The sequence below is a fragment of the Grus americana genome, chromosome 18 (assembly GCF_028858705.1).
Source record: "Grus americana isolate bGruAme1 chromosome 18, bGruAme1.mat, whole genome shotgun sequence".
Classification (NCBI taxonomy): domain Eukaryota; kingdom Metazoa; phylum Chordata; class Aves; order Gruiformes; family Gruidae; genus Grus; species Grus americana.
In genome coordinates, this window is record NC_072869.1 from 4,829,555 (window position 1) to 4,851,673 (window position 22,119).

The 22,119-nt window shown below is 46.0% G+C and overlaps 1 protein-coding gene across 1 annotated transcript in view; it reads right to left on the minus strand.

The window, feature by feature from the left end:
- LOC129214828 (translation initiation factor IF-2-like) overlaps window positions 1-18,344 on the minus strand; it is a 55,927-nt gene extending 37,583 nt beyond the window's left edge. The window contains exons 1-3 of the mRNA XM_054847071.1: window positions 18,288-18,344; window positions 17,445-17,505; window positions 10,047-10,788 (exon numbers count right to left, since the gene is read on the minus strand). Of these exons, the coding sequence (XP_054703046.1) occupies window positions 10,047-10,788; window positions 17,445-17,505; window positions 18,288-18,344 (860 nt within the window). The remainder of the gene's footprint in view (window positions 1-10,046; window positions 10,789-17,444; window positions 17,506-18,287) is intronic.
- Window positions 18,345-22,119: the final 3,775 nt, after the last annotated feature.

Genomic DNA, 22,119 nt, shown 5'->3' on the forward strand with positions numbered 1-22,119 from the left:
AAAAAAAAAGTATATCATTAAAACTATTGCCCCTGCTAGCAGTGGACTCATCACATGGAAGAACTCAAGCATAAAATATGCATCAGCTATGGATGGTCACGTAAATTCACATTTCATTAGCTACAGCGTACATGATCCTGGGGATTTTTTTCACTGTGCTATTCCACCTTTCCAGCAAAGGCTTATTCCTAGTTCATCATCATTTCAGGAGGGTCAAATTGTATCCATTCCCCTGGGAGGAACAAGCAGAGGACACTGGGACCTGAGAGCTCCATTTTTTTTTAAGATACAACTGCCTCTTTTATGGCTAAGGAAATCCCCGCTTGGGGAGGTTGGATGGACCGGACGAGAGCTGCTTCTCGAGGCAGGCGTGTGACCCGTGGGCACTGCCAGCTGGAGCATTGCAAACTGGGGGAACACCCATGCCCCAGGTTCACCCAGTCAAATCATTTAATATTGACAAGCTGAGCAACGTCAATTAGAGCAGAGCACGTGCAAATCAATTTGCAACAAGCAACTGTGAGCACACAGGATTTGATTACAAGAGTGGAGGCACATGTCTCTGAGGGAAACCTTCTCTGAGGAAGAAAACAGATACAATAAATGATAAACATTTTGGCTGCTCCTCCTAACTAATCCCATCACATGCTGTTTATTGCTAGTACATTCATGAAAAACACCTATTTTGGATACCAGGGCACAACAGGGAACAGAAGAAAACACAGTCCCCAGAGAGTCGGCTGGCTGAGCCCGGGTGCCCTCACTCTTCTCACAGCATTAATATTGTGACCTCAAGCTCTTCAACTATGTTACACTCTGCCCAAGATGCTGGTTTTGTTGTAAGGTTACAGCTTTTTTTTGTATAAAATGTAGTAAAATCTTCCACAGAAAAATGAGGTCTATATTACTAGGGAACCTAGCCTTAATGCTGTACATTTGGGGGAATTTACATGCCTTCTTTTCCTCTCATTTCTGCGTTACTTCACAGTGGTAACTTTGAAATGTTTTTCTAAAGGGACCAGATTGCCAGATACAGGTTCAGTAAACACTGGGAATGCCCACTGGTTTTGGGTCTAACCCTATATATCCAGAAGCTCCTTACAGCAGTGAAAGTCACAGGACCACCTTCCCCTCGTTTGCTCAGTGTCATTCATTAAACTAGACAGCATCTGGCAACATGAAGTTGAGCTAGTGTCCTTAAAATTGCCAATAGTTTAGAGCCATAAGAATAGGTTAGAGAAACACAATTCACTTGCCACATAGGTTGAAAGATAGTCACAGCAACGTTCAGAAAAGCTGAATTGTGTAGGCATGCACTGGCATTCAGTGACTTGTGACAGGAGCAGCTTCATACCTACAAGTTTTAGACCTCTGATACCAAAGCCAAGCACATCTAAGAGTTATGTGAAATACGTGGTTAAAAGCCTTGCCATTTGCATAAGTTGCATGGGGAGCCATAAGCCTTAGCATCTGTGACTAAAAGTTGATTGTACAAACTTCCTCTGCCTGGTGGGATAAGAGCAGCACTTTGAAGGATGCTACCTCCCACCCAAGCGTTGAACCAGCCCCGTGAGACACACTGACCTTGGAGCCACCTCCCCCTTCCCTCTGCCTCGAGAGAGAGCCTAGACCAAGGACCCACTTTTTAGACAAATGAAGTTAACTGAACTCCATCTTAGGTGAATTAGGAATCAATTTGCCAGTAATGACATACTTTAATGAGAACGAGATGTTGTCCGTTAAAGCTCTACCAGTGTCCAGGTTTATGATTGCTCTTCAATACTGCATGAGGTGCACAAGAAATGCTTGGGAAAGGAGAAAATTCTATCCCTTTAAAAGTGCTATTAATGAACATGAGGCCTTGCTCCTACCCCTGCTGTGGTTAACAAGATTTCAGTTCACCTGAGCTGGACTCAGAATACTTTCTGTGGGCATACGCAGGTATTTTTCCTTTGGCCATGACAGACTTACGGACAGTACAGACGGTAAGCAGCAGGCACCAGGACCAGCTGGCAAGAATATGCTGCGTGTGGAAACCCCGTGCCTTTTCTGCCCGCTCCCTGCTGCTCTTTTTCATTTGACTTCAGATCAGCCACCATAATCAATATACTCAGTTTTGCTTTCACTTTCAGCTCTTTTTCTTCCTGGCTGTCAGGTAATAGCTCAGCAGTGCTGCTTACATTCAAAGCTATGCCTGGAATAGTGAAGTTGTAGCAAATTTCATTTAAGAAAGAAAAGAAAGAAAAAAGTATTTGGCCATATTTTTAGTTGCTGTGGAAATCACTCTGTAGGGAGGTTATTTCTTGAAGCTGTATTGGGATGTACTACATTTCTTTCACCTGGACTAAAGTGTTTCCTTCCAGGTGTGGATTTACTCAAGGAAGGAAAGGAGAGAAAAGAGGAACAGTTCAGTCACCATGCCCATCCCAGTCATCCCCTGCGCAACACACAGGCCACATGCAAGAGAGGCACAGGTAGCACCCATACAAATCCTCCTTCCTCAGGGAGACCCTGGCTGCACAAGCTGGGTCTCTAAAAAACACTGCTTACATTTATGGCCCATCAGGTTCGGACTTGTGGGGGAATAAATCAGTGCAACTCCACTGCAGTCAAGACTCGTGCCCATTTACACCAACTGACAGCACAGCCCACTGTGCTTTGCAACAGCCTCATTATATGTATTTTTAAGCACTTAAACCCATGCTTGCTGCCTGCAAGCAACTGACCATAATTCAGCATTAATGTAACACCAGTGGCTAGCTAGTTATAAAATATTTCCATTTGGAAAATGCACTTCAAAGTTAGAAAAGGTTTGAAAGTTACAGAATTTCCAAACACATACAAACGTACTGCTCTAAAGTGACAGAAGAGCTCATGGCTGTTTCATCCAAAACCATTACCAGTCACCAAAATTAGAGTACGGGACAAATCCTGCGCTGGTGCAGATCAGGCTATCTCCGCTGGCTTACAGGAGATATTTTATTTAGCAATGGGCACACCTGCTGCTTCTTTGGAGAGCGGTAAATTCATTCCATGATGTAGACAATCTACAAGCCCAATTTATATTTTAAGATTAAACTCCTATCAGATGTTTTGAACTGAAACTACAGTTTGTGTTCTTTTTGAAAGCAATAATATCTTAAAAGTATAAAGACATCCAAAATTTTATGTAACTAGTATTACATAACACCTTACACTGGCTCATAAGCATTCTCCTTACTCTGGATTTATTACATTTTTATTGGGGGCATGTGAAACAACTCGCTGTACAAGGGCAGTTACTCACAGGGGGCTAGGTTGGGGGGAAAAGAGTTCACTCCAGTGGAAATTCTGAAGTGAGAAGGTTATTACTATGTTTGCAAAGATGTCTGCAAAGAAACACTGTCAGAAAAAAATGTTGTTTCATTGTGTCTCACTGGCCTTAATGGCCATTGATAGAGAAATTAAATAAAGTTCTGGAAGGAGGCTAGAGATAGTATTAGTTTTAAAGGCTGAATGCATGCAGAACCTCCGACTGCATATAGCATTAATGTCATAAATGTGTGTGAATGTTCTCATTCAGGCTATAATTTATTCCCCACGGAGATGCAAAACCAGCTCAAATATGCTACAAGCGAACCAAACTCTTCCAATGAAGCGAGTGCAGTATGTGAATCCTGGAGCTAAATTTAGTCTGGGACTTGGAGTAACGTAATTCTAATCTCAGTGTAGCACTTCGAGTCGCAGCTAACGAACACTGTGAAATGATTCAGTGAAGTTCTGCTCCTTTGTTACAATCTATTTTGGATGAACTTCTGGAAGCTCTTTACTGACTCAGATTTAAGAAATTCAGCTTAAGTTACTCAGCTGAATTTCGTTGTTCAGTGCAATTGTTTTTTTTAAAAAATAATGTAAGTTGGTTTTAAAATGTAGATTCAAGCTAAGTTTTGGGTATGTACAATAGTTCATGTGAAATGGACGCTCTTAATATATTGAAAGCTACACGTAAAACACCATTAACTGTACTGCTGAATAATCCACAACACTGAAAAAATGGATACTGTAAAATATCTGATTATGTTTTCTCCCAAATTACATTATTTGTTTGGCTTTATGGTCCAAGGTAAATTAAAATGGGCAAGCTCATTTGTGATTAAGCACCTTTCTGTTTCTTGTTCTGTACAACTGTTACATTTGCATGGGAATGTTTCCTCCTCCAGAAATATTTCCTTCAAAATTAACAGATGAAGTCACAATTATACAAAATATCTTTGTAGTCAAATCAGATTCTGTAATAAAAAACATTTTAAATGCAGAGAGATTTCAAGTCTACTTTTATAGTATCCTTTGGGTGTAAAATATACCCATAATGCTAGAATTGAGGAAACTTTTATCTTTCATAAAATATCAAAATAGCATTTACAGTTTTAAATCAAGCATACTTTAACTGAACCATATTCAAATTCTTCTTTATGAAACAATCTCTCTTTTCATACAAGATTTTTCATGCATATTTTGGCTCCAAAGCTCCAAATCAGTTTGCCACAACTTGTTTCACTGGAATTCATCAAAAGACTAAAAAGCCAAGTGCCAAGGAGCCAAGCTCCTGGCCCCAGCGTAAACTGTCCTACCAAGCACCGCAGCCTGGAAAGTCCCAGTTCTCAGAATGCGCTGATGTTTTAAACAAGAGATCATAATCAAAATCACGATTCCTGACAAAGTCTCAATATTTCACTCTATAAATTCTTAATTCATTTTCCAGCATTTGTAGGTTGCTGCTAGCTCCACCCTCTCAAATATCAGCAATTGCTGCTGCTCTGAAAGAAAATTCCGTTTTGGGGAAATGTGATATTATTCCAGATGTTTCAGCATACGGCAATTCTGCCTAACCCAACCTGATCGTTGCTCTGTAACGAAGCTGAGCGTTAAACAGCTTCTGGAATTTATTCCTTAAACTATGGCACTTGCGTATTTGAATTTAACCCTATTGACAGTATCGCATTCAAAAGCCCTGTTCTTTGTAAAGCAACAGGGCCACTCCTAAGGAATTTTTTTTCCAAAAACATAAAACCATGACTAATTTTAGCAGGCCTTTGGGCCACTTGTAGATTAGTTCCTATGGGCTGCTGATTGAATTAAATTTAAGTGTTTTAAATTGTGTTCCTCACAATATTTTAAAAGTTATCGTGCAAAGCCATCTTGCTGAATGAAATCTGCTTTCAAATTTTATAGTTTGAGGAAATTCCATACTTAGAACTGAAAATAAAAAAGTGCTTTTCGAGAGATTCAAAACAGCTGTAAGAACTGGTATGTCACTATTTCATTTAATCAAGATTTCACCAGGAAAAGGACAGGAAGAGTCCCTGCCCTACCTCCAGTTGTACAGGGACTGACCCTTTCACCAGGTCGGACACTTCAGGGTAATGTTTGCTCCTCAAAATAATGCCCGAAGCAGTGTGCATTCCTCTGCCGTCTGTCATCTGCACTGCAACTCTCTGAGTAGTGTACTGTAACTGTCTGAGCAAGACTCCAAAGCCTTGGTCAGATGGGATGCTTTGTAATTAAAATAATAATAATGAATGACAACACTAGCAGGCACAATCTAGGAGTCAAGACTCCCGTCCTGGACCTATAAATTGTGTCACTAACAAATCTGTATTGAGAAAATACTGAAATCGTGCATGATGCCATGGAATGTGGGCACATCATCCACCCACGTGGACGTTCAGGACACCGTGAAGCACTTTCTGCCAAAGGAGAGGAAGAACAAAAGGCCTGCTGCTACAGAAGGGAAAAAACCCATCGGCCTAACCCTCCTAAACTGACAGGCCACTAAGATCCAAATAAAATCCAAGAAGTCTATACGAAACCAAATCTACCAAGCAATGTCTTGGAAATATTTTGATTATTCAGTGCTAAAGAAATATGCCATGAATCCACAGTCCATCAGTTAGGCAGGGAAGAGGAAGCTGTCTCCGGACCAGCATCACCCCGGCTCATTTCCTTCAGTCTGCAGCCACATGATTTCTTTTCCACACTGTTGCTGGCTCACACTAAGGTTCACATGAATGTGCAGACTGGCAATGGGATTTGAAAGACCTATTCTGCCCTCAGCAAGGGTTTCTCTACCTCAGCATCAGACACTCCCCTCTTTGAAATCCTAGCAGTTGTAATCCTCTTGTTAGTACCACCACATTCATACACCCCCTTTTCACTCGCTCCCCCAAAGTGACTGAACCTCGGCAGAAAGCAGAAACCCCTCTATCAAGCAAAGATCATACCCAGCAAAGGGAGACAGCACTGTGCCTTGCGAAAGCCATGCAGATGCCACCAATCCTTCTCATTTTGCAGGGATGTCACTTGGGCTGCAGGAAGGGGCTGAAGCCTCAGAGGGGTGTCCCCACCTGCAGACCAGCGGACCAGCACGAGCCACTCCGCAGCCTCTTCTAGGCTCTCCTGCCCTGCTCCTCTCCCCTCTGGGATCTGTCGCTTTTGGGTCCCCAAGAAGGGAAGTGATGAAATCAGCAAGAGCTGCAAGGATTTTCTCAAGCAGGCCAGCAGTGGGAAGGGAAAAAAAAAAATCACATTCTCTTCCACGTCTGGTTTGCCTCTGTGTGCTTAAGAGCTGGCCTGCAGCGGGAGCTGGCACAGAGCACACCTCAAGCTCAGGGTTTGCCATCTGCGGATGGGGCCAAGAGCGGAGGGGAAAGCGTCTGCAAGCTGGGTGCACACTGGATGCTTCATTCTTACGAAATTTAGTACTCGTTAGGGCACAAGGCTCTAACACAAGCATGTCCAGGCTTCTGTGAAAGGTCTGTACTGAACAAGAGAGCTGATAGATTCAGAGCGTGCCTGCTGACCTGCCCCTGATTACATATATTTGTAACCCAGACACCGCAGACTTGCTATGCTCTGTGCCCTCCTGCAACTTAAAATACAACCCTGGCTTGAAGGTCTCTATTTGCAAACATAGAGGAACAGTGGTTCCTAAATTGCAGGCAAACATTTGACTTCACTCAATGCAATTCAAAGAATATCCTGCACAAACCCCACCCTTCTGCCCAACAACTCAAGCCCTTAATGCCTAGATAGTTTTCTTTCAGGCCTTATCACAGATGAAATATGGCCCTTTTTTTGTTGAAGGAGTAGAACCTGCCAAATATTTACCAACTCTTTCAGAAGGCTGAAAATGTCACTCCTACAGTGTAATAAACTTCCCCGGAAAGGCCCTGATAAATAGAGAGCCTTGCTATACTGCCCAGAACTAGTTTAGTGTGGCCTAAGTATTGCCAAGTCTGACTGACGAAGAAAGCATATTTGTACACACAGAAAGATTAGCAAGAGAGGCATAAAGTTTAGAAGTAAAAATAAAACAAAGCCCCATTATTAACCGGGGAAGGGGGGAATAACTGAGTCTGCATCCCAGAGAGCAAAGGACATTATGAAAGCTTCAGAGCTAAAACAGTAATTTAAGAGCTTGTCCGCAACTTGCAGCAGAAGCTTGAACAATCTTCTTTAGCATTTGGAAAGTGCTAAACTGTGGCCTACCCCCAACCCAGCCTTCAGAGCAATATTATTTAAAAATAAAATATTTTTACTTTGTAATTTGACCCACAAAAAGTCATCTGGGGCATGAGGGAATGTTCCCTTCCAGCCTGAGCTTTAATTCAGAGAGAATGCTTAAACTGAACAGTGTAAAACAGATGCTGAGAAACACATCTGCATTGCACTGTATGTTCTTTGGGGCACAATCAGAAGTTGGAAAGCGCCTGTTAGTGTGGTGTGTGCAGCTATGATCTAAATAATCGCTAAAAATGTAGATGAATGGAGAAAAAAATACATTCCTGGTATCAGCAAGTCTGTCAACAGAGTTCTAACAGCTATAAACGACTCCATCCACACTAGTTCAGACAGATGAATGTTGCTTGAAAAAAATGTGTCCTTTCACCTTGGCAAATGTCATTAAGAAAAAAAAAAGATTTCTAAAAGTGGCTAGGGAGTTGGAAGCTCAAATGAATACATTTAACGAGTCCTGATGACCATAAAATGCTGAGCACTCACTCCCTACAGAAGCCAGGCTTCAACTGGATCTTGAATGATACACTCATATCAAAAGATAGTAACTCAAATTATGCTATAGAGTGCTCCAAAATAGGTTTTGGGGGGACAAAACTTGCCAGAGTTATTTAAAGGCAGGAAGAAACCAATTGTTGCTGTAAAAAAAATTTCCAGATTATGTTAAACCTGGCAAAAGCTAAACCTAGCAGTTTACCCAGCTTTACAAAGCAAACCACAATTAAGAAAATCTCCTATGAAAGGGAAAACTTCAGTTTAGCCTACCAGCCATTCCAAGAGCCTGAACAGCAACACAAACAACCTCAACAGAAATCACTGCTTGCCAGTGATACCTAAGAAGTCGTACAAGAAGTTGGAAGGAACATGCTAAAGAGGCACAGAAATCTACTCCCCGTTTCCCCCTTTCACACCATCAGGTTTTAATGTTAATGATACGCTCCGCGTGCTTAAAGTATTTTTACACTATGCTCGTCTTCTTGTAGCTTCGTCTTGTTCCAGGGTGGATGATTAGAATCACATTTCTGTGATTTCACTGCAGATTAATTTTGTTAAGAGCTACAGATCTGCAGGGAGAAGAGGGCTGCAAATAGCCCAGCAGAACGGTCTCTAACGGTGTTCTCTCCTAAAAGGATAACAGTATTTTTGCCTTTACTCCTTACTTTCACACACTTTTCCTTTTTGTGGCTGCTAGACAGAGGTCTTTGGAAAAATAGGCATGCGGGGAAAAGAAAGGTGCAAAAAAGTTTCCTTTAAATTTTGGTTTCAAAAAAAAGCTCCCAACCAGTACATATAAATAGGGTTATAAAGAGAACAGGCCTAGGGCAGACCTGACTGTGCCTGCTGTCCCTGAAGTCAAACAGGCAACTGGGGGGACTGCACATAGGAAATAATTCTGATAGATCAAGGTCTGTATGCCTTGACGCATGTCAGAGGAATAGCTATTAAAATACATTTTAGTATGCTGCACGCAAATGTTTGGATATAGAGGGCTGAAGAAAAAAAAAGTATGCTGAGGTCTGTAATATCAATTGCAAATTTTTCTTAATTGTGAAACAGAGTAAATATTGTTATTTTTATAGGCAAATGCTACAGAATATAGCACTGAAAACAGGGTTTGTTTGCAAAAATCTCATGGGGTCAGAGTGTAAAAGTTGTGTGGAGTCTGTAAATGTCTGCGTACACACATGCAGAATGTGGACTCCTGCAATGCTACATCAGAGACAGAATTAAATTCTAAGTGGCTCAAAAAAACAAACAAGAAGATTTTAACTTTCCATTTGCTTTTATAGACCTTAGCCATGAGAATACTGCTGCCACTTGGCCTTTTTCCTTATTCCAGGTCAATATCATTGACTTTACAAGAGAGAAGTAAAAACATCCCTACATAAATAAAAAAAAAAAAATTATGAGGACCCTCAAAATAATTCTAATCTAAGAACTTAAAATGTACTGTAATAACACAGAAGGGCACAGAAGTTATAAATACAATGCTATATAAGCAAACAGTAATATACACACACAGAGTTGTATATATACTGTGCCCAAAGAAGGAGCACAAGCCAGTGTCTCCAGAAGTGCAATGTGCCGAATCGAAATCGAAGACAAGTAACAAGGAACACGGGAAGGGTGGGGGGGTAAAAGCACTTAGGTGAATATGAAGAGAATTACTGGGAGCCAGGCCACTTGGTATGTATGTGACTAGATCTATTTAAAAAAAAAAAAGGGGGGGGTAGAGGAGGAAGAAAAAGAAAACAGATGTGTTTTCTGAAAGTGAAAGCGGCGAGAAGGATGCACATGGCCTTGCAGGAGCGAAACCCGGGCGCTCGCTCCCTGCTAAGGCTGGGCCCGGGCACAGCGTCCTGCGAGCCGGGAGCCGGCCGCAGCCGGGCACGTCGGGGCCCGCAGGGAAGCCGCGGGGATGGCGGCCAGCACTGGTAAGACGCGCACGTTTAAGGCCCTTTCAGAGGTGGAAGAAACCAAAATGCACTTACGGTTTGCGGAGAACCAGCTCCGTCCCCTTCCTACGGCCCGCCCGCGGCGAGCCTGGGACACCCGCCGGCCCCAGCGCCGGGAAAGCGGCGGACCCGGGCACGGCGGCGAGAGCCGCCCGAGTAACGCCCGCCGGTGCCCCGCCGGGCCGGGCCCCCGCGTCCCGGCGGGAGCGGCCCCGGGCAGCGGCGCCGCCGCGCTCCGTCTTCGCCCGCTGCGAGGCCGGCAGGTTCTGGGAGCCGAGAACTGGGACTTTGTAGGCCAGTTGAAGACACAAACCTCTCATCTCGCCCGCAAAGACCCAGCCCTCAACTCGCCCATCAGGCGCAGGCTGCGATTTCTTACTACTATTTTTTAATTGAACTCCCCTCTCCGGCCGGTGCCCACTGCCAGCGCAGAGCCCCCGGCCCCCGGGGACCCCCGCCGGAGCGAGGCCAAGCCCTCGGCAGCCGCCACCGCCCCCGGCCGGGGGGAGGCACCGATCCGCGCCGCCCCCTCCCCGAACTTGCGAGCTGGCCCGGCCCGCGGCGGGGCGAGGCGGCCGGCCCCGGACCCCAGAGCCGCGGACGCCCCGGAGCCAGCCCCGCACCTCGGGCCGGGCCCGCAGCCCCCGGGCCGGGCCCCGCAGCGCATCGTGACTCGGCACCGCCGAGCCCGAGCCCGCTCCCGCGGGAACTTCGTACACGGGGAGGGGGGGAAGCGAAAACACCCCGTTACGGTTCAAACGGCCAAAAAAGCCGGAGCCTCTCCGTTACCTGCTCTGAGTGAGGAGGGAGCACGGGAAAGGGACTCTGGAGGGACACTGCGGCCGCCTCCCCTGCCCAGACCCGCAGGTCCTCGGGATTACGCAGAGGAAGGACTCGGGCTGAACTACAACCAAGTCGGGAGAAGCAGCGGGCGACCGCGATCCCCCTTCTGCCTCCCGCAACCCGGTTGCTCACAGACAGTATTTAAGCTGGTATTGATCACGTTGTGATTTTTTTCCACCCTTTCTCTTTGCTCTTGCAAAAGGCAAAATTAAAAAAAAAAATCGTTGCCACAAGGGACATTGCAACATTTCTCTCGGCTTTTCAAACGCTGCGTTTGCCCCAACGAGCTTAAAAAGTCCCGACCCAACAAGCAGCAGAAGTAGGAAAAAGAGAGAAAAAAAAGCCGAAACACCGAAAAGCAGCAATTAAAAAAACCAACACCCAAAAACCATCAAACCAGACAGAGGCGAGCTGCTCCGTGCAAGATTAAGGCGCAATCCCGATGCGGCGGAGTTTCTGTCCGGCGGCAGACACACATCCCTCGAAAGTTTGCTCCACGTGTTGCGGCCGCGTCCCGGGAGGGTCGGCGCGTCCCGGCGCACCGGGGGGGTGCAGACCCGCTCCGCCGCTCCCCGCCGCTCCCGCGCCGTTTAAGGAAGCGGCCAGTCCCCACCCCTGCGCCGGGCAGCTCCCGCTGCAACCCAGCTCGGCAGATCTGGAGGCTCTCCCAGGCTGCCCTCCCCACCCCCTGCCCTCCCCGACGCTCCGCTGGCCCATCCGGCCCCTCACAAGGCAGGAAATGGGCGCCGCGGTGCCCGCCGCCGTCCCGCCGCCGCGCAGCCGGTCGCCTCCCGCCCTTCTCCGCGCTCCTCCCGCCGGCGCCTCCGCCGGGGCAGCCCCGCCGCGCCGACCTGCGCGCCCCGCGGCCCACCGAGGGCGGAGGGCGCCCCCTGGCGGCCGCTCCCCGCCGGCCGCGGCTGGCGCGGGGCGGGGGCCGCGCCGGGCCGGGGGGATGCGCTGGGGCGGGCGCGGAGGAGCGGGCCCGGAGGAGCGGGCCCGGCGGGGCTGTCCGGCCGCGAAGGCCACGCCGAGGAAGCCGCGCCTGCTGGGCTGCGCCGCGGGGGGTGCCGACGCCTCCCCCCGCGCCGGTACAAACGCTGGAAGACCCTCGGCCGCACTGCGAGCCTTGGGGATCACCCCGGAGATCACTGCCCCAGCGGGCTGCTGCCGGCGGCACCCCCTCCGCACGCCTCCCCAGTACCCTGTCTGCTCATAGCCAGCGTCTCCCTGGACATCTCCCTGTACACGTCCCTGTGTGTCCAGCCTTCTCCTGCATGCCTCGAAGTAGCCAGGTAGATACCTTGTCTCTGTCACAGGGATGTCGGAGGACACACTGTACCCTCCTGTGCATCCAGCGTCTTTTCATTTACATATCCAGTAAGGCTGGGTGAACATATCTGTATGATCGAGAAAACCTGGGCACAAAGACAGCTATACAATGCATCTAGAAAGGTTTTGTAAAAACCCACTCATTTATCCACATATGCAGTTAAAAAAGTGTTTTAAGAAAACACCACAAGGCCCTCAGTAATGTCAGGTCAGGTCACAAGGGACAGCTGAAATGCCATGAAAAAGAGAATTTTCTTTCTTCCTGCTTTTTTGGTCTTGCATTATTCCCCTGCACATCCACACCCACCTCGTGTTTCAGCTTTCTGGACTTTTTGGAATGAAACTTTTATATGCTTTGGATACCAACCCAGCATGTGTGGGCTCTGCCCACAGGTCACAGGGGGTTGGACAGTTACTGCACCTCCCTTTAATCTTTGCTACAGATCCTTTGTGTGCCAAACTGTGGAAAAGGGGACAAAACACAAACATACCACAGAGAGCTTCAGTTCTTTGCATGAACTCTGGCGTGATAGCAAAGTAGTTATCAGTCCAGCAGCATGTTGAAGCCACCAGAAATGTGAGGTATGGTTTGCAAGGTTTTGTCCTACAAAGACAGAAGAGATCACTCACTGTTCCTGTGAGATGTCAGCGATCAGGGTGATGTTCACTGAAGATCACAGCAGGAACACAGCTCCATTGAGTTGAGCAGCAGGCCCACAAGAGATGCAGACTAGAATGAGTTTACGTGATGGGACGGGATTACCAACACATGGGAATGTCTCCATCGTATCTTCTGTACCTGGTAGGAAAACCTCAGCTAAGCAAGAAGCTCCAAACTGGGCTTCAAGAGCTAAAGCTAACAAGAATGAAAGCCAGCATCCAGAGGATGCATCTTCTAAATATTTGGGTTCAGCAGGACACAAATGCACATCCCTGCTGTCTATACTGGATTTTTTTTCCGGTGTCTATACAGAACTCACATAAGACAGGCACATGTATGCAGGTTGCACTAGAAGCCTTTGTGTACTCAGAGCTTTATGGTACCAGCATCATTATGGGTGTGGCAAGTGACTCTATCTGGCTTGTGTGGATAGAATGTGACAGAGAGAACTTGATCTGTCATGTAACTGCTCTCGATCAATGCTGTGAAGCCACTCTCTACACAGAAGAATGTGTTCCTTGGCTGGAAGCCTAATGAATATTTAGAGCCAAGGAACATGTTGTTTAAAACCAATAGTAGAATGCAAAGTGAGTCATGGACGATGGGCAAAAAGGTTTGAAAAAGGGAAGAAGTTGTATGAGCATTTTGGAAATAAGACATACTGATGGAAGGTACAGAAATGAAGAATTTCTTGACTATCTGGAATGGTGACACCCAATAGTTTGTTCTGCAGTGATGATGCTCAGTGAGTACTGGTAGAAATTCAGACTTCCAAAAACTGTGTAAGGACACTAACCTTTTTTCTGGTGAAGGGCATGGATGCTGTAGAAATCACTTGCATTGAATGAGAAAAGGCCTCAACAGCTTTTAGAAATTAAGAGACTATTACTCTTACAGAGACTGCAAGTTGCATCTGCCAACCTCATATTCTCATTCTCTCTCTTTTTTTTTTTTTTAATACTGTTCTTGCTTTTTGGCTGTATCAAAGAGCTCCAGACCAATGCTGAGCACAACACATTCATAGCAAATAATATACCTACACGTATGGAAGGCAGAGAGCAAGCCAGGGAATGGAGAAGTTTCTTCCTAATTAAGCTGATGGCATACTGCTTAGCTGATGTCCTGACCAACTGTAAAATTTGCTATTTTCAGCAGCTTCATACATGTTGCTTCTTGTCTTCATCTTGCCTCCGTTGGTACTGATGTGAAGCACCTCTTAATTTCCATGAGAGCAGGGCAAGACTTTCACACAACATTTTTGCCCAGCTGGAGCCCTTATGCAGGGAGCCCAATCCCACAAGATGTGCTCAGCTGCTGGCAGCACGCTCCCACTTCCACTGATGGCACTGGCAGTCCTCTGGTGGTAACTGGATAAGGCACATTTCAGGCAAGTCTTCCCTTGGCAGGAGGTATTTCCATACCTGAGAAGGTCAGGTCTTTGGACTTCATCTCCTCTCACAAATACCTGCTGGCTGCTCTCCATGGTGTGCAGAACCGTGTGCTGGGAACGCATGACTACAGCCCCTGTCTGGATGGGAGCTGGGAAGAGGATTAGCTCTACATTCAGTTCAGATGTAATCACAAGCGTATCAAGTTGTAAAGCATCACAACTTTCACAGTTCTAAAAATAAATATAAGCAGTTTGTTTCAAGGCGTTTGGCAGCCAAAGGGCTAATATATTAATAACATTAGACCAACAATAGCCCAGAACAATAACTACGGAACAATAGATTCTATCACTTCTTAAAATAGCCCTGTTTGGAAAAAAGAAAACATTTTTACAAGAGCCACAAACCAGATGTAGTGGCTTCTTTATAGGTCTCCACAAGGCTTCACAAAGTGGAAGACTGGTGTGATACCTCCAAAGTGAAGAGGGAGCTTCTGTGGGTGGGAGACTGGACTGCATGTTGCTGACTGGGACATGCTTACACCCTGGGGACACAGTTTGGTCTAGCTGAATGCATGCATTAATCTGAGTTTTTCTTTCTCGATCCTGCCTATCCTTATGCAATACCTTTCTCTGAAAGTAGATCCATTGATTTGTTAACTTTCCAGCGTGTGGTACTAAGCAGCATGTAAGCAAGTGTGGCTTATGGCCAACAGCTTGGTATTTCAGCATCAGACCTGTTGACAAAGAGACTAGATTGTCAAAGAAATTAAACTTGAAGACAATATAGTGAGAGAAATAATTGAAACTCCACTGCTGGCACAGGATGAAATTCACTGGTCTTCACCTGAAAATATGAATGCATGCCAGAGACCCAGAGGCAGATTTATTTGGGTTTATTTTAATCAGAACAATAGGAATAGCAAGTTTATGATTAAAAGTTCTGAGATGTGCAAATACAATGTGCTGCAAGGAGCTGGCCTGACCCCATGTACCTCTGCGGGAACATTGAGCAGCCAAGTCCATTAAGGAGTTATAGAAACTGCAGTGCTTCTGAGATATTTACTGTGACCTGGTTGTTCAGTTCTGAACACCCACGTAACACCAGTGAGCTCCAGCCTCTGGTCACCACTCAGACATGGCCTTGTTCTCTGCTCACTAGCCAAGGCTCTGCCCGTCCAAGGAACCTCTGCAAATTTTCAATACAAGATGAATGCCCCACCATAAATGGGGCCTTCATATTTAAAGCACGTGTGCTTGTGTGTATATGGGGGAGAGGAGAAAATCACAGGACTAACAAGCTATGATTAAGCTCAGAAATAATGGTTTCCTGTTCAAACACAGAGCTATGTCTCTTCTTAGTACAACTACCTCATCCCCAATTGTGTCTATTAAAGACAATTACTGGGGGAGACAGATATGTGTAACCAGATGTGGAAACAACGGTCATGTTATGCACAGTGCCATATGCAGTTTAAATTCTTTGGGGCTGAACAAGTTACATATAAAAAAATTGTGTGTGTTTGTGCACAGAGGAGCAGCTGTCAATGGGGAAATCCCCTTAGCCCACTTTAATCCTACATTCCACAATCCCCAGGGATTAAACAAATGCACTAACATTATTTACTGTAATGCTCCTTCCCTGGGGGGCTTCAGTCCATGAAATCCACTCCAGCATTTGCAAGTTCCAGTTGTGAAATAGGCTGCGTGCATTCTATATTTGGTAGCTCACAAGTACTCTTTCAGTTGGGCCCAGAGTGATGAGAGGACAGGAGTCAGGAATTCAGCTCAAGCAGAGGTTAACAGGCAGTGGGCTTGGGCTCAGAGCGGGAGCTCATTTCTCACTGCACAGGTCTTACACAGGCACCAAGGCATTGCAGTGACTGCTGAGATGGACACCATTTGCAGCCCTATACAAGATGCTTTCTTAAAATTAAAGATGCTGTCGCAGTATTATTCCTCCTGTCTACACACTAGGAGTATGAAATGAGGTTTTAAACCCAGCTACACCAGTAAAGCCTCATGTGCCTTCTGCTTTCCTTTTCCTACAATGAAATATGTGTCTGAACTTGGGTACAATCCCTGCGAAATTAGTGACAAGGATTCCACCAATTCAGATGCATAATCCTCACAGTCCCAATAAAGCTGTGATGGTGCAAACTGCACAATGCTGTCAAATTCTTATGACCCTTTGGGTTCAATTGATGGCCACAGTGCCCAGCAATAACATGCAAAAGTTTCAGACTGGGGCTCCCAAGAACCCTCTGGCATATTTGCGATGCTAGCTGATGGCTCCGTCTCTTTCTTGAGCATCCTGTATGAGTTTATTATAGCTTATTCAAAGACAGTAAACACTAAATTCTATATTAGGCTGTCCTTGCCTTGACTTCACACACAGTTTAAATTCTTTAACTTAGATGATTTTACCAACTCAGCACTACAGTTTGAATTTCTGCTGCCACAAACGAGATGGCAAGCTGCAGTTACAGACAGCATCACCCTAAAGAAGTCGCTGCTGTTAGTACAGGGGCAGGTTTGACCCCAGGCCTTTCAGGCAGCAGCAAACAGCACAAACTTCAAAGGAGTTTTGCAGAATAGTTGTGGTTGGAAGGGACCTCTGGAGGTCATTTGGTCCACCCCCTGCTCGAGCAGGGTCACCTATAGAAGGCTGCCCAGGACTGCATCCAGATGACTTTTGAGTATGTCCAAGGATGGAGACTCCACAACTTCCATGGGCAACTTGTTCCAGTGCTCAGTGTTTCCTGATGTTCAGATGGAACCTCCTGTGTTTCAGTTTGTGCCCTTTGCCTCTTGTCCTGTTTGCTGTTGATGCTTTTTGCACTGCTGACATGATGTCTCAGGCTGGACTCTGAAGCCTGGCTTTGTCACCATAATCACCAGACCAGTGGAGCTGTATTGTGCTAAATGCAAAGGAAATTATTCTCCATAATATGAGATTCATATGAGGATTAATAGGTCAGAAGCTATATTAATGCAACATCTGACTCTGCTCCCATGGCACTGCATTTACAAACATATAATTTCATCAGCTCCAATATATATTTTTTTTCCAATTTACACCAAGGTCATAATAAAAGCTTTACTCATGTTCCTGCCCTTCATCCTGCAAGAGCTTGCTTACTGCAGTAAACTTCACTCAGTGGTAAATGCCAGTGGGTACTCACATGGATAAGGAGAACCCCCATGCACAAACCTTCCAGGCCTGGGCTCTGAGCCTCTGTTTCTTTCATGCAGTCAAAACCATGAATAAGCACCTGAGAGAGAAAGAGGGAGAGGAACAGGGCTTCTGTGACCAGCAGGCCCTGTGCTGCTGAGGTTAAACAGACTGTGGAGATGAGATTAGAAATCTCCCATCCATCCCCCTTGCTCCTCCTTCCCTGCATAATTGAAGTTTGTTTCAGACACACTGCCTTGAGCATCAGCTGGCATCTTCTGGGCCTCACAGAAGCAGTCGCTGCCATTCAGCACCAATTTTTCTATTTAAATTCTGTTTTCACAGGTTCCCCTGGGAAACCAAGGCACCGTCACCACTCCGCACTGCACCAGCATGGCAGTAAGGACTGCCGCTCCCTCTCCTGGGTGCCCACAGAGATCATTCACAAAATCCTGCTGCCATCACCCATGACGTTACACCTTGCTCTCAGGGGAGCAGCAGCAGCATGCTGTGCTGACCCCTTCATTCATCCTGTTCAGGGAGGCACACCCGGACCTTTTCATTAGGATCTAATTATAGATGACAGTAGCATCCTCAGGACTGGACCCCTGTAAGACTTGCTACTCCTGTACCAAAGCAAAAATACAACTGGGATCCTCACAGAGGAACTTCACAACTGCTCTCCTCCTCATGCTGCTAGAGAAGGTCACCAGTAACTCTGCCACTTGAACACAGAATGAGGAGACTCACTTTGCCTTTCTTACAGTTGCCATAAACAGAGTTTTCAGAGGGGGGAAAAATTTCTTATTTCCTATCTTACTGTCATTTTTAAAATTATTGAATACTGCAGCATTCAATGGATTACTATTCACGAACACGTACCTGCTCCTCCGGCAGAACAAATCGAGTAATTTCTGTTTCTGCTTGAGCCTTCGGCATGCAGACAAAAACATTTTTTATTCATCAGTGGTAAAAGGCTACAGCCATTTGACTTTAAACACAGACATGCTTCTGGGCTCTCTTCCAGGAAGTCTGTGTCACCCAGGCTTTAGATCGATATGTTTGTCTGCAAAGTCACCCTTTTGATCTGTAATTTTTCATTTTGACACAAGAAATGCCTTTTGGTCAAACTTCAGCAGTCCATTAAATTCCAGGCATAATGAAAATGGGAATCACATTGCTGTAGCCATGTGAAGATTTCCACAATTTGGGGTTTATTTACTCATGGGTTAATTTACTCAGCCATATATCTGGGATTCAGACAACACTGCAAACACTGTTCTCCTGTCTCATCTAAGATCACTGCCTTCCCTGCAATTGTTTGTAGGTGGTCTCACCAGCAGTCGCAGCTTTATGAAATACTTTGTACATTTAGTTGTCTAATCTGCAGGAAACGTTACCGCAGTTTCACATCGCAGATGCCGAGCATCCTCCCAGCTTGGCCCTGTCGTTTACCATGTACAAAGGCAGGGCCCGGCTGCCGGGACACCAGCCGCGCTGCTGAGAGCGAGGGCTCTCGCCGACACATGGCCCAGCTGGCTCAGGCAGCCCGGTCACCCCTGCCACACCACGCTCTGTTTGCACAACTCGGCACATGTCTTTTCTTTCGAAGTTCAAGGTTTCACGGCTTGGGTTTGGGCTCTTTTCCCCTTCTTTAAAAAAAAAAAAAAAAAAAAGGTGTCAGCCATCCCACGGAGGGATACTCAAAAAGCAAGAGAGCTGGGAAGACAATCCAACACTTTATTAACAGGACAAGCAGGTCTGAACAGCCTTTGGGACAATCCCCCTGCCCAGCTCCACAGACCAAGGTCTGAGCAAGGCTTTCAAATGATCTCACTACTATTTCTGCACCAGACACACAGCTCCTCCTGTGTTGCTAACACACTGGTTTTCAGTTGCTGAAGTTTGACCCTAGGGAGGACGCGACAGACACTCAGGAAAGTTGCAAAGCACTAAAAATATTATTATAATTCAAACAAAGAACATTATGCTTTTAGTCCCCATTCACATCTTGCCTTTCAAAAGCAAACATTTCCTGTCAGCCTCTCAAAAGTACATATAAGACACAATTCAGAAATACTGCTGTTATAATTGATTCATTTTTACACTTATTTTAAAGGTGTCATGAAGATGTCTGGATTCTGAATAACTGGTTTGTCAAACCAGAAAGGTCAGGAAATTCTGTATGTAAATATGGCCAAGATTTCAGCCGTAACACATCTTTTAAGTACATTAATTGTAATGTGCTTTTATTAGGTTATTAAAAGGGGTGTCATTTTAATCCTCATTTAATAACTCCTCATTTAATAGAGGCATTATATTTAGAGGGAGGCTGGTCAATATTTTCTGGAATAAAATCAAAGATCTTAAAGCAACTCAAATGGGGCATCTAAATTTTTTTATGTTTTTGGTCAGGACTTGTGTCCAAAATAAACAACTCTCCCTCATCCACCAAAAAACCCCAAAACCATCTCCAGCACAGTTATGATCAGATATAAGCATCTTGATTAAAGTTCATTGGCACTTCAGGACTTTAGCTATCAAGTTAAAGCCAAAATTAAATTTATTGCCTGAGTGAGTAAGCAGAGGGGGCCGTGAATTTGGGCAGTGAGAGAACATGTGATCTGCCTCCAGACAACCCTGCCATGCTGGAGCTCCCACAAAAAGTGAAGGCGCAGAGATACCAAAGAGAGGGGAGTGAGGAGAACTGAAAGCTCTAGCGGTGCCCATGCCAGTGAGTCAGGAGGGGAGGGAGCAGCAGGATCAGCTCTGCTTAGATGTGATGAGCAGGGCATTTTATATGGATTTTATTTTTAGGCTGGACTTTGCTCACACACAGGGTCAGCTGACACAGTCTTGTTAGCTTGAGCGGATCTCTGCTAATTTATATCATTGGTTGGGGTCTAGCTGTTGATTTCCAGCTTTGTTAATAAACCGTGCAGTGCTCCTGTCCCAAGTGAGGCAGGCTAAGCACAGCACGTGCACCAGGTGACAGAGACACCAAAAAGAGAGAGTGAGGAGAACCATGGGGCTAGACTTTGACATCCTGAACTCCTATTTTAAGTAACCTGCGGCCTCCACTCTCGCCTGAGCCAGGGCTGGCAGTGGTTTGTCTCCAGGAGGCTCAGCACAGCATCTTGCTGCGGTGTAAACTTTACACGTGAGCCCAGAGGCACAGCTCCATTCCTTCTGATAAGCCAACCAGAACTTTTCAGAGGTGATAAACTGCTCCAAAAGCTTTACCTGTTGAAATGTGGTGTTTACAGCAAGGCCTCCGCCCATTCTTTGCTGTACAGGAATACCTCCTTGGCTTCTTCTGGATTTTCTCGACTACTACAACCAACACATCATTTTTCAGTCATACTTTGGGGGTGAGCAGGGGCCTGTATTGCACACCAGGACTGCACTGTGCAAAAACAACAGCCCTAAAAGGATGGTCCTGAAGATTGGAAAAAAAATATCTGTGCCCTGGGATCAGTGTGCATGTGAAGAGCTTGGGGATCCTTGAAGACAAGAACGTTAGCAGGATGGCACACACAGAACTGTGTGTTACTGAACTGAAAGGATCCAGGCAGGAGAGCTTGTTCCAAGAGTAAAGATGCACAACATTAGTCCTGGCACAGAGCTTTCCTGGGGCTCCTCCCTGAGGAGCTGGGCAAAGAGCCTGCGAAGGACCTTACAAGACACCCGGGAGTTAGAAGTGAATATTCCAGTTCTGCAGAGACTGAAGTTAAGCAACTGGTAAACTGCCTGGATGCATTATGGCCACAGAGAACAGCAATGCCAGAGCTTTATTGAATTACCTGGCTCTTAGTCCTTGGTTCATGGCACACGTTTGGGCAAGACTCAACTGCTTGGGTTTATGGGATAGCAAGCTTGTTTCAGGGAGGACCTTGGTTTCACAATTGGTTTCAACCAGAAACAACCCTACAGAATTCTGAAATTCTCTGCAAAAGCTGCAAGACGGCTTTTGAATCATTAGAAACATTTTGGTTTGACATTCTGATGTGAGACACTGTAGAATAAAAACCCCAAACAGTCAAAGTAGGGCGTTTCAAAGCTGGAACTTTCATCCTCAAAAGCCTCTAAGACAGGATTTTGACAGCACTGCATTTTCCAAGTAAAATGGTGTCTACATTTTTCTAAACAAGTTCTAAACTGCATTTCCCGTTTTTTTGTCAACATGTACTATGGCTTTTTTTGTGGGTTATTAATAACACATGTCAAACTTTGCACAGCTTTATAGATTAAGAACCAAGCAATGAAAGTCAGTTCTGGTGTAAATGGTACAACTGCACTAATCTTCTCATAGCTGTATTTGTTTATTCCAGGATTCGGCCTCCCTCTACCATTTAAGGACTCTGTATGTGAGAATTACATCAAAACCAGCACCTACAGAGAAAGCAACCCACTGCCTGCACGGATGCCACCCATGCGCTCAGCAGTGTGCCCGCGGACTCCCCACCAGCTCTGTGGCAAAGGCCCGCGGGGAGCGCGGCGGAAATCCACGGGGATTGCATTGCGGCCACCCGCCGGCTCTGCTGCCCCGCTCCCCGGGATCCGCAGCTTCCCCGCCACGCGGGTCCGTGGGAGCACAGCGAGGACCCGGAGCGGATCTCCGACACCCGCGGCCGAAAGCAAAAATGGGCCGCAAACGAGGCGGCGTCCGCGGCCTCCCCGCGGCAGGGCTGCCAGCGCACCGCGCTGCCTCGGC